This window comes from Lepus europaeus, chromosome 3 (assembly GCF_033115175.1).
Source record: "Lepus europaeus isolate LE1 chromosome 3, mLepTim1.pri, whole genome shotgun sequence".
In the NCBI taxonomy this organism is placed as follows: domain Eukaryota; kingdom Metazoa; phylum Chordata; class Mammalia; order Lagomorpha; family Leporidae; genus Lepus; species Lepus europaeus.
This window is the reverse complement of record NC_084829.1, coordinates 12,056,864-12,072,857: the sequence shown is the minus strand read 5'-3', so window position 1 is coordinate 12,072,857 and position 15,994 is coordinate 12,056,864. Positions and strand designations below refer to the sequence as shown.

Below are 15,994 nucleotides of genomic sequence, written 5' to 3'. Positions count from 1 at the left end.
GTGCATTACAGAGTGTCAGGGGTTTCCCGGGGTGACCGACCACCGTGCAGCAGCCTGGGAACTGTGCTCACTGCCACTGCACGGCCATGCAGGAGCCAATCTGCCAGCATGGCGTCCGCGCGTGGAAGACCCCCATGCAACATTCCAAGTACGGTTTCGCCTGAATGTGTATCGTTTTTGCACGATCATTTGTCTAGACAATCATGAATCAAACCACTCAAGTTGAGTACTGCATGTACCAGCAAAAAATATTTGCAAAACCACATTAAAGCAAGAAGGTTACTAATCCTAAAGGCATGTGCATACTGTAATGAATCTTGGATAGTCCAAAGTACAAAATAAGATTAAGGCATATTATAACATTATGACATTTTTCAAGGGAGCATACAAGTATATGACAATAAGGATTAAAGGCAGTAATTCTTCAAATTAAGAAAATTCTATACAAACTAAAAAAAAAAACCCTCCTCTCAGCTAAAATTCTGAGCATTACTTCTGGTTTCAGAGAAGTGATATATACTTAATGTATAGCCACAGGCATAAGGATATGCATTATACTGCCTTAAAACGGTAGACAACAAAAGGATAACAGACAATGGGGCACACAGTTAAACGTTCATAATTATTTTGAAACTTCAGACAGATAAGGAACCTCCTCTTCAACAACCATATTGATAGGGCAATGTAATTACTACAGAAGTTTCCAAAATTCCTTTCAAGTCTGTCTCAGAATAAGAAAGGTGGTCTTAGGATTTCTGAAGACTCTGTTACTTAATCTGCGCTAAGGTAGAAACCTAAACTGAAGCTTGCACCTGAGGCTGGTGCATCCTGGAGACTCCTGACTGGGTGAGGATGGCCAGGTGGACAGGCCGGGTGCCTTCCCCAGAATCACAGGTGTGAAGCAGGGGGCTGCTTAGGAGGGGTCTCCACACTCCATCATCCCTCAATGTCCCACCAGCTTCATATCCCTGCCATCAGCATGAAGCCAGTCTTTAACTCAGTGAACACACAGCCTTGCTAATGCACTATGTATTCAGATCCCAAAGCTCCAAGTGGCACTCATAGATCCGGTGTTTGTAACCCTTGGACAATGTAACCACCCGGCGGCAACCATGGGTTCTCCCAACCCCTCATTCCTGAGTGAGTGAGGGGGGTTATAGGGCCCAGGACAGGAAGTCGTCATTGCTGAAGAATCACTTAAGTAATTTACAAGTCCGAATTTGAGTCTTGCCCCAATCCTGGGTTAGTGCTGGACAGAGCTCTCGCCCAGGTGCACAGAGCTGATGTAGAGATTGGGGCTTGGAGCCTGAGAAATGGGCTTTGTGGGTCTCAGTGAAACCAATGTCTTAGGATCGCTATTTTCTGATCGATTTTAGCAGAAATCTCCGTATTCGTACTTTAGAACCTTTCCCATTTTGGGCTGCGCGTTGTATGTACTTACGAGAAAATGCTCTTAAATAGTCATTATTCTAAGAGGTTAGAATCTACACAATTACTTCGCACAAATGGGGTTGCGGCTCTTTCGGGGGTACGGGTCTCAGCGTCACAGGGAGCAAGGAACATCTCTGGGAGCGGAGGGTGGCCGGCACCCGGGCTGCGTGCCGGACAGAGCTCTGGTCAGCGCGTGATGTAAAGAAGGCACAGCCGAAACACTGGAGAAGTCAGCGAACAGTATTTTACTGAAACGTTTTGGAACACAGAAAATCTGTCTGCAGTGTAGTCGCTCTCTTACACTGTAGGGCAGACCATTCTCAGAGACTAATAGGAACACAATAAATATGGAGTTTACATACTAATTCACACGCAGAAACTGCCCCACGGCTAGAGAAATCCGCATTTAACAGTGCAACATATAATTTAATCAGCTGATTTATTGGACAGGTTCTTCTTACTAAACACAAGTAACTGCCTGTTCTCATCGACATATAGAATATATTTTTTATGTATATAGATATTCAACAAACTGTACAGTCGCTAAACATAAAACTCCTAAAAGGCACAATTGTCTATACAACATGTACAAAAATGGCTGGAGCTGACACAAAACAATTATTGGTCAAAAGTTCATGATTGCACAAAGATTAGTCATGAGTTCATGTCAAAAAAATGTGCTTTAAGGAAAGAAGGGCTTTCAAAGACACCTGCAAGTGTTATTAGAAAAAGACAAATGATAGAAAAAGAACCTCTAGGTCGCGATCACCAGCCGGTCCTCATCGTCACTGCTGGCATCGCTCAGCGGTGCGGCGGGCGGTCTGCGGGAAGGCGGTGCGGGCCGGGGCACCTGGCTGTCCGGGGCTGCTGGCTGGCCCTGAGCCGACGGCAGCTCCGGCCGGGGCGTCTGGTGCTCCGCGCCCGCTGCACCTGTACCTGCACCCTCGGGCACAGGTGGCTCCGGCGGGGCTCCCGGCGACCCCTGAGGAGACTCGGTCCTGCTGCCCTGGTTGGTGGGGGCTACATCAGTCTGCTTGGGTTGTGTGTCGCGCACTTTGCTCTGGGGGACTGGCAGCTCGGGGGCCCCGTGGGCGTCCACGGGTACCTGACTGACCGAGGGGATCAGCGCAGGCAAGGCGATGTTCAAGATCTGCAGTCCGGGGATGTGGGCCTGTGGGGCAGTGCCGCTCTGCGAGGCAGGGTTTGCGGCCAGAACCTGCAGCCCCACGGCATTGAGCGCCAGGCCCGGCGGCTGTACCTGCGGCCCCACGCTGCCACCGGCCAGGCCCACGATGCTGACCGTCTCCAGGCTGCCCGGCGGCCTCAGCCTCTGCAGGCCTGGCACCCGGATCTGGCCGATGGGAATGCAGGGCACGACGCTGCTGGGGGGCTGTGCAGCGCCGGGCGCTTCTGCCGCCACATCCCCGGGGGTGCCCATGGTCCTGTGGAGGACACTCACGGCGGGGATGGCCAGCTGCATGGGCCCCGCCTGAATGGGTACAAAGGTGGAGTAGGTGAGGCCGGCGGGGACCACGTGGATGCCCCCGACGGGGACCATGTTGTACGGTGTTCGGGACTGCTGCTGCGAATGCAGCGGCAGGTGGCTGAACAGGTGCGTCTGGGGCGAGGGCGAGGGCGAGGGCGAGCCAGGAGTCGGGCGCTGCGTGGCCTGCTGCTTCTGCTCTTGTGTGTCCAGACGAGGCGAGGCCAGGGCCGGCACCCCCGCTGCAGGCGAGGGGCTGTGCGGGCTGGCGGCGGGCAGTCCCGCAGGGGATATGTTCTGAAAGACAAGAGAGAGCCGTTCTGTTACAACAGAGCTTTCCTAGCCATGGAGCTAAAACGCCCCTGCTCGCTCCATCTTCTCGCTCCACGTGCATATTTGTGGTTTATAAAAATTACAAGCTTGTCAAAAACCTGTATTATGATTTGTAAAAGTAAGTGTCCCTCTAAAAAAACACTGTATCTCTAATTAAACCTTTTTTTTTTTTTTTCTAGTGCAAACGACAGCAACGTGGCTTGCAGTTTGTATAGCACTGTTCATTTTTCATGCCAACTGCCTGGATTTCAACATACTACAGTGAGATGTGATCAGGACTATAGTCTTACATGCCGGTTATTCCTGGAACCACCAGCCCTGTCCCCTCTTAGGGACTAGGCGCCATTCAGGCACCAAGATATTTGTTGGCTGGATCAACTCAGTGGGGAAAAATTGCCCAGAGTATTAATTACCCATGAAATAGGGCTGTCACATCAGCAAAAAGGCCTTTTGCTGTTGGTCTGTTCATATGAAATGTCCACTGACAACCACTTTCCAGGGACTGGCAGGCGTGCGAGAGATTTTAGGATGGAGAAACAGAGCACGTGTGGCAATACAGAAGATGCGGCTGGCAGGGACCGATCCATCTTGTCCGTCTTCCTTTCCACCCACGATGGCTATCCACACTAGCCTGTCCTTGGTAATACCTCTATCACAGAGCTACGCCCATTTACGTAATAGCGTCTCCATCAACATCACTTAAACGCTAAAATGATTATAGTCTAAGAAGTCAGGCTAGTCTGCACACCCAAGCCTTTACGTGTCTTTCTATTTTATCCTCGAGTGCTTTCTCGCAAACCACATTCTGTTGCCTAGAGCAATGTTCAGTGCCCACCAGAGCAGGGAGAGCTGAAAGGAGAGGAGCAGTGTTCTCCCCAGAGCCCAGGAGCCGCCGGGAGCCAGCCAGGGGTGAGGCAGCAGCTCCTCGGGTGCCTTTGGCGTGCCTCGCGGGAGGCCTGCGTCTGCTTCCCCAGGCTGCGGCAAGCAACATGATGGCTCAAGCCAAGGCAGCTGTCTGCGCTGGACGTCTGGTCAACGGGGAAGCAGAGTGACAACGTCTGGATAATTCAGTGCAAACCCTCACCCTCACCCCAACTGTGCATACACCCAGCTCAGGAATCCGTGGCACGGAGGAGCCCCGTGGCCCCGTGTTCAGTGGGCACACACAGCTCAGGAATCCGTGGCACGGAGGAGCCCCGTGTTCAGTGGGCACACACAGCTCAGGAATCCGTGGCACGGAGGAGCCCCATGGCCCCGTGTTCAGTGGGCACACCCGTCTTTTACTTTAAGGTATTTTAGAGCACCAGGGATCAACGTGGATGTTTCCCGGAACCAGTCAGCTCTCCCACGGACTTAGAGCACCACATGCAAACTCTGCTTAAAATACTCCACAAGGCTCTGACAGACACTAAAAGGCTTCTGCCCTACAATATCGCAGACATGTAGACTCATGCAAACCGCTTGGCCAAGGACAGCCACTCGGGTACACGGGCTCCCTGACCCTTAGGTTCTGCACGCCTAGCGGATGGAAAGCAGCACATGAGCGCAGAACCGGCCGTTTACCTTTCCCGCCGCAGGACTCCTGAGCATTTCTTCTGATTCAGGGTAGTCCACGGACATCTGCCGACATGGGGACCGCGGCGCAGCTCTGGGGGCGGGGTCTGCACCAGGCGGCCCCCGGCCCTCGTCCTTGGCAGCAGGCAGCCTGGCCTTCACTGGCGAGTCCGTCTTCCGGCCGCAGCCGGATCGCACGGCACTCAGCACCGTCATCTTGGTGAGCAGCGCCCGGGGCAGCACGTCCATGGGGTCGGCGTGCAGCCCCGAGCAGCAGTCGGGCGTCCTGCTGTCCTCGTCAGTGCTCGCCGGCTCCGGCAGGCCGCCCCGGCAGGGAAGGTGCTGGGGGCTGGCTGGAACCGAGGGTGCGGCCGACAGGACCGACTCGGCCTGGCTGTCTTCGTCGTCCTCTTCGTTCTCGTTCTCCTCCTCATCGGGGCCATCCGATTCTTCCAGGTCGTAGCCGGACCGCTCGTAACTGAACCTCTGCTTTTCATCTAGTGAGACAACCAAGAGAGTCCATTATAGAATGTTCCGCGCGTGGACAGGGCAAACTTTCATTCCTATGAGCTTGGCGACACGGTGAGGGAGGCTAGACAAGGGCCCTGCCCACAGAAGCCCCCACCTAGCAGAGGAGAGGGAGAGGGAGAGGAGCCGGGCGGTCCAACGGGGACTGGGGAGGGTGGCATGTCCACGGCAGGTGGGGTGAGCACGCGGGGCGCGGCGCGAGCCTGAGGAGCCACGCAGGCAGAGAGAGGGCCAGACACAGAGATGGAGGGGAAGCTCCCAAGCAGTGTACCCGAAATATCTCTAAAACACGAGCGAATGCTCAGCCTATGCTTTTCCTGGACTCCTAGTCGCGATTTCTTTGTATCGTCCTTTCATTGATTAATTAAAAACAGAGATAAAACGTTGACGGCATTTGGTGTGTGCAAGCCAAATAATTTTAATATTTTAGTAGAACTACAGGCATGTTTCTTTGAGCCTTGGCATGGTATTCTTTAAGGCTTTTTTCTTTTTTAAACCAAGAGATGCCCTAAATGTTCCTGTCAATTTTTTCTCTGCTCTGATTCAATCTCTCACAAGAAGGAGGTTGGGGGTATATCTAAACATCCTTAACATCAGCCTCCTAACCTCATTGGATTTAACAAGGAATATTCAAGCTGGAACAGGAAATAGTTCCAGGATTCTCCTAATTTTAAGTAGGACTTGGATTAAAAACTGCACCTAATCAAAATCTTGTAAGTTAGAGGCCCAGCCCCTTGGAAAGCTAATAGACACTGGAGAGTTAACAGGGGGAGGGATGCAAACGTCTCCCCACCTCCTTGTAACTGAGATGCAGTGAGCACGGCGTGGCGTCACCCAGTCTGCATTCACACGCACAGTAATGCCCCCTGCTCTGCAGTTTTGCTTTTTCTGGTTTCAGTTACCTACGAGCAATGACAGTCCACAAATATCATGCAGAAAATTCTAGAAAGAAGCCATTCGTAAGTTTTAAATCGGGCACTGGCTGTTCTGAGCAGTCCGACGGCATTCCGCCCCCTTCCGCCCCATCCCGCCTGGAACGCGGGTCATCCCTCCGTCCTGCCCATCAGTCACCTAGCGGCTGCTTTGGTTACCAGATCGAATGCCGTGGCGCGGCAGTGGTTGTGTTCAAGTGAAAGACGAGAAATACCTGGGATATGACACGGGTCACGTGAGTTCTGCTCAAACGGTCAACAGAAGGAAACAAGGAATCGGTAGGACTGTGACACCTCCGGGGGCTACGGCTCTCGTTGGCTCTCGACACGAACCTCACTCAGCCGCTCACAGCACAGGACACTGAGTGTCGTCCACTGAGGTCCAGTTCTGGGGCCAGGAGCAGTGGCCTCGCGGGAAGGCAAAAGAACCCCACAGGGTCCATTGCCCATCTTGCCACTGTGCAAACAGAAGCCACTGCTGGCGTGAGGACACTGTTGAAAGCCCACCGTGGCGGGGAAGAGAACAGCAGAAAAATGCAGCGCGGCGCTCTGCAGAGGGACACGGTCACAACTGTGCACACACAATAGCTGGCGGGGGAGCAGAAGGACAGATGAGGCCCCAGCTCTGAAACATACGAGACTGAGCCTCCACGAGACCAGGGACGCACACGTCCTCCTCCTCACCCCCTCGCGCCCAGCTAAGCAGCCCTGAACAAGGTCGTGGCAAGATGTGGCTGGGACAGGGACAGGGGACAAGAGTGGGAGGTGCAGGGCACAAGGAAGACCTAAAACCAGACCTGAACAGATGCTGCTCTTGTGACCCAGGGATGCAGCTCCCGCTCAGAACGCCAGGTATCTGTGGGCACAGGCAGCCCCCATGCAGGGAGGATGGCCAGGGCCACCACAGGCTCCCTCCAGGTTAAGAATGGTTCACCTGTGCCCCCAGTGTTTCTCGTGAGATGTCCCGCCTTCAACCCCAAACTACAAGGCATCCACAAAGGCAGGAGAAATCCACTCTTTAGAGACAAAGTTATCAAGAGAACTAGAGATGTTAGACCAGACAGAGCATTTAGAGTAATGCTAATGGGTACATTCAACGCGCCCTGGGGAAAGTGGGCAGCAGGGACTATCAGATGGGGATTTCTGCACTGTCTAGGAGCCCTAAAAACCAATGACACAAAAATACCACAAATGGGGCCAGCGCTGTGGAGCAGTGGGTTAACACCCTGGCCTGCAGTGTTGGCATCCCATATGGGCGCCGGTTCAGGACCTGGCTGTTCCACTTCCCATCCAGCTCTCTGCTATGGCCTGGGAAAGCAGTGGAAGATGGTCCAAGTCCTTGGGCCCCTGCACCAACATGGGAGACCCAGAAGAAGCTCCTGGCTCCTGGCTTCGGATTTGCACAGCTCTGGCCGTTGCAGCCAATTGGGGAGCGAACCATCCGATGGAAGACCTCTCTCTTTCTCTCTGCCTCTCCTCTCTCTGTGTAACTCTGACTTTCAAATAAATAAATAAATCTTTAAAAACAAAATACCACAAATGAAAAACATAGTAACAGTGCCAGCAAGAAAACTGCCAAGCCAGATTTCCATGCCTACGGAAAGGAACTCAAGACAAAGGAGAAACTGAGACTTTCTTAGAAGACAAAACAAAACCGAGGGGGTTTGCTGCAAGCAGACCCGCCTGCCCACAAACGTCAAAGGAAGGTCTTCAGGCAGAAGGAACACGAGTCAGGTGGAATGGAATACATGAGGCTGAAACGCTCTTTCTTAGTTGTAATTGCCCTGAAAGATAATCGACTGTATGGAGCAAAAGTAGTAAGAATAGATTTCGTTTTTATAGCATATGTACATACAAAAGGTGCCATGCTGAGGCAAAGTATGGAGCAGAGGAGTTGTGAGAATGCTATTTACAAATCAGTCCATGACACGTTTTTTCAAAGTGGACAACCAAAATCATTAAAAATGTATCCGATAAATCTGAGGAGATAAAATAGAATGATATAAATGCTGAATTAATTATGAGAGAAGGCATAAAAGAAAACTCAAAAGAAAAAACATGAAATTAAAAACAGTGGGCAACATGGCAAATTTTAACCTCGCTACATGCAGAATAACATTAAAAGCAATAGCCTCACACATCAGTTAAGAGACTGAAACTGATAAAGGACTGGTATGTACAATACCAGAAGGAGCTGATATAATTCAACAACAAAACAAACAACACTGTCAAGAAATGGTTATACTTGTTAAAATTATTTGGTGTGGGGCCGGCGCTGTGGCGCAGTGGGTTAAAACCCTGGACTGAAGCGTTGGTATGCCATATGGGCGCCAGTTCTAGTCCTGGCTGCTCCTCTTCTGATCCAGCTCTCTGCTATGGCCTGGGAAGGCAGAAGATGACCTAAGTCCTTGGGCCCCTGCACCCACGTGGGAGACCTGGAAGAAGCTCCTGGCTCCTGGCTTCAGATAGGCACAGCTCTGTCCATTGCGGCCAATTGGGGAGTGGACCAGCGGATGGAAGACCTCTCTCTCTGCCTCTATCTCTCTGTAACTCTTTCAAATAAATAAACAAATCTTAAAAAAAAAAATCTTGGAAAGTGAGTATGAAGAAAAAAACTACACAGATTTCAAAATTCTGAGCACCAAAATAACCAAAAACACAATCAATAAGAAAAAAATTGATAAATCAGTTTTATTAACTTTTTTTTTGACAGGCAGAGTTAGACAGTGAGAGAGAGAGAGACAGAGAGAAAGGTCTTCCTTCCATTGGTTCACCCCCAAAATGGCCTTTATGGCTGGCACACTGCGCCGATCTGAAGGCAGGAGCCAGGTGCTTCTCCTGGTCTCCCATGCGGGTGCAGGGCCCATGGACTTGGGCCATCCTCCACTGCACTCCCGGGCCATAGCAGAGAGCTGGCCTGGAAGAGGGGCAACCGGGACAGAATCCGGCACCCGAACAGGGACTAGAACCCAGGGTGCCGGCGCCACAGGCGGAGGATTAGCCTATTGAGCCACAGTGCTGGCCAGTTTTATTAATATTTTTTAAAGTTTCTGCTTTGCAAAAGACATTGTAAAAAACAACAGCAATGGGAACAAAAAAAGAAAAACCCAAGCCATGCACCGGGAGGAGACTTCTGCAAAGCACATTTCTGACAGAGGGGCTCTCTCCAAAACACAGGAAGAACCACCAAAATGCTGCAGGGAAAAAACACCTGATTTTAAAAATGGGCAAGATTGGGGGCCGGCACCGTGGCTCACTTGGTTAATCCTCCGCCTGCAGCACCGGCTTCCCATATGGGCACTGGGTTCTAGTTCCAGTTGCTCCTCTTCCAGTCCAGCCCTCTGCTGTGGCCCAGGAGTGCAGTGGAGGATGGCCCAAGTACTTGGGCCCTTGCACCAGCATGGGAGACCAGGACGAAGCACCCGGCTTCTGGCTTCGGATCAGCACAGCTCCGGCCGTAACGGCCATTTGGGGGGGTGAACCAATGGAAGGAAGACCTTTCTCTCTGTCTCTCTCTCTATATTTGTTAAAAAAAAAAAAAAAGGCAAGATTTCCAACACAAAGGAAGACTTCGGAAAGGCAAATAGCGCATGAACAGGGGTTCAATATCATCAATCCTTAGGAAGAAGCAACTTAACATCACACTGCAGTATCATTATACACCTACTAGCAATGAAATTCAGAAAAAAAAACCACACACAAGCAACAACGCTAAGGAGCCGCCATGGTAAGACCATGTCCTGGCAAGGTTGTAGAGCAGCCAGCACACGCATCGCTCATCTACTGCTGAACAAGTATGCGAACAGGGAGATGAGGACCAGGGTTCTCAGACGACATGGAAAAAGTTAAAACAGCGAGAAACGGGAAGAGCTAGAACAGACGTGGTGGTGCTGCGCGAATTGGTTTTTTCATTTATTCACAGGGCATGAGTGTGCATGCGTGTGCTGGTATGCACGCTCGCACTCCCTAGCTCCACCCATGGAGAGGGGCGAGAGGCAGCCGCAGGCCGGCCGCAAGGAGCGCACCACCTAGCAGGCAGATCTGGGCTTCGAAACGCCACTCCAAGGAAAAGGACCCAGAAGGCCTCAGGGAAGCACCTGGCTTCAGGGCTAGAACTCCTTGGAGAGCTAGAAAGTAAGGAATTACTTAAAAAAAAAAAAAAAAAAGTGGGAGCATGCAAGAAGGGCACAGGCATAGCCCTTAGGGAATCCCCAGTGGCCAATGGCCAGCTGAGCTACACAGTCAATTGTACTGGACTGTATTACCCAAAGGATAAAACACCTATCTTTTAGTCCATACTCACACAAATGAACGAATGGAGATATTCTAACTAATAAATTGGAACAACACAGTGCTCTCACAGACAAGGGCCATCAATGTCTAAACCAGGCATTGGCCTAACCTCAAAGGAGCTCTCTACCAATGTTTACAGCACAGAATCCTGACAGCTTAGCCTGGTGACAAAGGCCAACATGACCAAACATCCTGTACCCAGACATGAGGCCCTAGGAAAACACATCCCACTGCAGTGTCCTTCCCAATAACGTCAACCTCAGGGCCGGCGCTGTGGTGTAGCAGGTGAAGCCACCACCTGTGATGCTGGCATCCCAAATGGGCACTGATTTGTGTCCCGGCTGCTCCACTTCAGATCCAGCCCCCTGCTAACGGGCCTGGGACAACCAGCAGGAGATGGCCCAAGTACTTGGTCCCCTTCCACCCACATGGGAGACCTGGATGAAGCTCCTGGCTTCAACCTGGCCCTTTCCTGGCCATTGTGTTCCTCTGGAGAGTAAACCAGGAGATGGAAGATCTCTTTTTGTGTCTCTCCCTAACTCTGACTTTCAAATAAATAAGTAAATGTTAAAAAAAAAAAAAAAAAAAAGCGCAGCATAGTCTCGATCTAATCACAACACAAAGTGCACCATAAAAGCACACTGAAAACCATTCTTCAGACTGAAGTTATCCATTTTCCTTCTGAAGGTTATGAAAGACTGGACAGACTGAGAACAGTGCAGGGACAGGATGGATGAACCAGTAGGGGGCCCTGGGTCAGGACAGGACACGCGGGGACACTGGGGAAACCAGCTGAGCGCTCACAAGTATTTCACTACTGTGTACAGGGAAGCTGGGTACAGAATATACTCTATCACAGCTTTGTAGTTTTTCTGTAAGATGAAAGAGAAAAAAGAAACCTATTTTCCAGGGTCTTGAATTCACTCTAGTGATACCAATATACGGTGTCTCAAACCTGTGCACTATCCACCTCCCAGTACTCTCATAGTCGAATTAAGACTTTTCCAATAAGCACTTTTTCTTTCCTGTTCTTTAACAGAAAACTCTCCATTCTTGACATCAATCCCCACACTTCTATTGGTTCTTCTGGAAGCCTGGAATAGTTCTCCCAAATCTCCCCTAACCTCCACAGATGATTTAAATCTGTACCACCTCAGAGTGCTGTTATCTGGTAGCTGTTTTTTGTACTTCTCATTCAGCTGCACACAAGGTGACTAAATCAATGGTTCTACTCTGGCTCCAGTCTACACTACAACAGAACCTACCTTAGTGCTACATATAAACCAGTGCCGTGGGATCATAATTAAAATAAAGTCTAAGACTTGCCTTTTTCTCAGAGGCTAATTTAAAAAAATGAAAAACGCAGTTAGTTATTTACGAAGTGTTGGGTCCCCAGTGCCCAAGTGTCAGAACTGAGGTTCCAACTCACACCCACTGGTCTGTGCACACCATTTCCCATTCAGTCAGGTTTTAAAGCTCGAACCACATGATAGGAAAGAATTCAGCCATGAACTAAAGTCAGCAAGCCAGCTTAGAAAGGCCCGTGAGGGGCTGGCGCTGTGGCACAGTGGGTTAACGCCCTGGCCTAAAGCGCTGGCATCCCATATGGGAGCTGGTTCTAGTTCCAGCTGCTCCTCTTCCCATCCAGCTCTCTGCTATGGCCTGGGAAAGCAGTAAGAAGATGGCCCAAGTCCTTGGGCCCCTGCACCCTCATGGGAGACCCAGAAGAAGCTCCTGGCTCCTGGCTTCAAATGGGCGCAGTTCCAGTGAGCCATCGGATGAAAGACCTCTCTCTCTCTCTCTGCTTCTCCTCTCTCTGTGTAACTCTGACTTTCAAATAAATAAATAAATAAATAAATATTTTTTTAAAAAAAGGCCTGTGAGTTACATGCTCATAGGTACAGCCAAGAACAGTTTCCTGTAATTGTTTGATTAGGAACACAAGAACACAAAATCCCATCCCTAAGGAGAATGTAAACTAATAATTTCTCAAGTATACTGCAGGGCTTCACTTTGGAAACTTGTGAATGGCTATGTTATGCTTTAAAATACATATGTGTGTGTGTATCTTATATAAATATATTCAAATTCAAGAAGCATCCTGATTTTCAGCCTATGCAGCTTATATGAAGAATTTTAAAAGATCACCATATATTTTACAAAGCACGTGTGTGTGTGTGTGTGTGTCTGAGAGAGAGAGGGAGAGAGAGAGAGTAACTACATAACTCTAGTTATATCTGCTTTTGCCCAGACCACACCAAAGTTCTGGTCAGGTGAGCAGTGCTGTGGGTGCCCAGACACACAGGGGCTTCCCTGTGCCTTTCTTCTTGGACAGAGCCACAGGCCTGCGGCTTGCAGAGGACGGAGAGGCAGGGACTGGGGCTCCTTCCTCCCAAGTCTCCTCCCTGCGGTTAGGTGAGAATGCTGCTTCTGAGTGCACAGTGTCCGGAACCTTCCAGAGGGGCAGGCCACTGCTGGGTGCAGAAATGCTCAAGTGGATTTCAGATCAGTCCGTGTTTGTTCAACGGGGTGGTAGAAAGGGTGGGATGCGTTGGCGAAGTGAACAGCAACATCAGCATCCTTTAAGATACCCGGTCACCAACGCAGAGTCCAGGTGTCCCTGCCTTCTCCCTGGAGTCCTGTGAGCAGCAGCCTGCCTGGATTCGGTGTTCTGTGATGATGAGTGTGGCGTGCTTTGGCCATGACAGGCCAACCAGGGAGGTCACCAGCAACACCTACTGCACCCAACACTGCTCCTCCTGCTCTACGATGCCCTGAGTACCCATCACACCAAACACTGGCAATTGCAGCTCCTGGCCCTAGGAATAAAGGTTCCCTCATTTGCATACTGTCTATGGCTGCTCTCCCACCGTACTCTCAAAGTTCAGCAGCCTGCAAAACCTAAAACATTCACTACCAGGCCCTTGATGGACCACGTGTGTAGACATCTGTCCACATTACCATGCCTACGGCTAAGGACCACCGTGACGCAGACCTGGTATCAAACTCATTGCACACCAGGAAGTTAAGAAACATACATAGCCAGCGAGCATCCAAGCCAGGATCTGAAACCCAATTTCTACGCAGTTTAGTCCAGTGAGAGGTACTCATCTTTTCCTAACATCGCTACCGTTCTCTTCATTTGGTTTGTACAAGGCAGCCCAGCGCTCCAGGGGGGCAAACGTTACGGCGTATTCCTCTGCAGTCATCAGAGACATTTAGGGAGATGTAAGGAACCCATAGTTGCTTAGAAGATGCATACATCTCTTAGAAGATACATACATAGCTCCTAAAAGTCCCATTTATGGGGCAGGTGTTTGGCCTGGGAGTGTGGACACTGGTGGGGAGGCTGGGGTCTCACTCCAGAGTGTCTACTAGGTCTGGGTCCCAGCTCCAGCTCTGACTTCAGATTCCTGCTGACGCGCACTCTAGGACGTGGACTGAGTGCTGGCTCCTGGCTTTGGCCTGGCTTACCCCCAGCTGTTGTGGGCACTTGGGAGTAACAGGTGGCTAGGAGCTTTCTCTCGCTCACTCCCTATCTCCCTCAAAACTGTAACGACGACAATAATAATGATCGTAACAAAAATTAACGTCCCATTTATGTCCTCCAAGACAGTCACTAGTCATTCTAAATAAATGTTTCCAGTACACAGGAGGGTATTTTATGTTGCCATAAAATCATTCCCTTTCTATGAAATTTCAGTTTATGAGTGTCCCAAGAGGAATCCAGTGCGTCCATTTTTTTTTTTTCCCCAGAAGTCAATGATTCAATAACTTGATGTTGAACAACTTCCCTGAAGGTGACTGATTTCAAAAGTGATCTGCAGAGGCCGCCGGGCACCCTGCCCTCCCTCTGCTGCCAGACACTGCCACCTGCTGGAGCGGCGGGGCACGGCCAGCCAGGGGCGCCCACCTCGCCTGCACCTCCTGCTGCCCCCTTCGCCTGGTTTTGGTTTTCTCCTATTTATACAAATACTACTTTGAAAGCCAAACAGATAGCAGCATCCAAGGGAAGATTTTTTGTTGTTGTTGTTCAAGTACGCAAATACTACAGGCTTTTGTTTTTAAGTTGGAAACATGATTTAAAAATATAAGGGGCCAGAATTAATGCTGGTTAATTTTAGGCAGTAAACCAAGCCTGTTCTATCCATACTGTTCCCAGAGATCTTAATGCTGCTTTACTTTAAAGTCAGGTCCATCTTTTTCTTTCACGTGCAGTGCACAAGTGGCTCGGTTTTGGGGGTTCTAATGTGTCTGCACACTGCTGTCTGTGAGGGCCACAGGCCACGTTGATCCACACGCCCAGTCCCATGTAGTAACGGTAACTGTGCATTCTTAAGGACTACAGAGATATTTCAGTACACGTTTGCAACGTGTGCTTGCTATAGCTGCTTGCTGTACATGGGCGTTTTCCTTAAAAAGAGTAGTAACGGTTTCTATGAAGGCCGCAGGGACAACCTATTCTCCAAGTTTCATTTCAAACGAAGGCTCTGCTCTTATTTTTATAAAACTTGCCAAAATCATTGGCAAGGGCAAATGGGAAACAGGTTTTAGGACCTGTGATGTTACGGCTCTTCTTAGACAAGAACAGTGCACTTGCTACACCCTGGGCCGGACCGGGTGCCCGCTGAGGGTGCACGTGAACATTCCTGGCATTGAAGGGCAGCATTGTGATGAGGAAAACATTCTTTGGATCAAAGGACAGAAAAGCCAATGGCCAGCAGCAGGACTTCTGACACAGGAGGCGATCGCTGCTCCCTCAGTGTGGAAGGCGAGAACACGGGGCGTGTGCAGCGGGCTGCAGGACAGACACTGCGTGGGCACAGAGCACGGTAAACCACATGGTGACTCCTGCTCTGTGCCAAACGTCAGCCTGAGAATGGCTAGCTTGCAGTAATTTACAATTCCCTCTGCTTAATTCAAAATAAACATTTCTTAGCATCCGCAAATGTACTCCCTTGAGAACAAGCATTCAGCTGCTGCAGGGCGAGATGGGGGCCAACAGGCAGGAAAGACCCAGTGAGGGCCTATGGCCTTCGCAGGCCACCATCACAGCAGCCTTTGGCAGATCCTGCCGACTGGGAATGGCACGCCGTCGGGGACCCGCGCTCCAGGCTTGGCTTGGCCGGCACAGCAGAGGAGAACATGGGAGACACCGCAGGTGAGTGGGAATAAGTCGGGGGAAAACCTTGAGCTGCAAAGCAAACAGGGCAGACCTCTAGGGGCGGCTCCCTGCATGACTTGGGCTTCTCCCGGGAAGCCTCGCGCCCACAGGTGTCACCAGAGGGTGACCACGCAGGAACGCTGGCCTCTTGAGAGCCAGGGGGTGCTTCTTGGTGATGACTACACTTGTGCTACAGGGAAGACCCGTTAAATGACCAAGCCCTCACTCCTCCGCACTAAATCTAAAAACGCTATTCCTGGGTTGCTGTGTGCCGCT

General features: G+C 50.5%; 1 protein-coding gene across 6 annotated transcripts in view; it reads right to left on the bottom strand.

The window, feature by feature from the left end:
- Positions 1–1,666: 1,666 nt before the first annotated feature.
- The window catches only part of HIVEP1 (HIVEP zinc finger 1), a 146,234-nt gene continuing 131,906 nt past the window's right edge, over positions 1,667–15,994 (bottom strand). For all 6 annotated transcript variants that reach the window (XM_062184601.1, XM_062184600.1, XM_062184605.1 and 3 more), the window contains 2 exons: positions 4,811–5,298; positions 1,667–3,211 (listed from right to left, as the gene is read on the bottom strand). In XM_062184601.1, the coding sequence (XP_062040585.1) occupies positions 2,186–3,211; positions 4,811–5,298 (1,514 nt within the window). In that variant the 3' untranslated portion in view covers positions 1,667–2,185. The remainder of the gene's footprint in view (positions 3,212–4,810; positions 5,299–15,994) is intronic.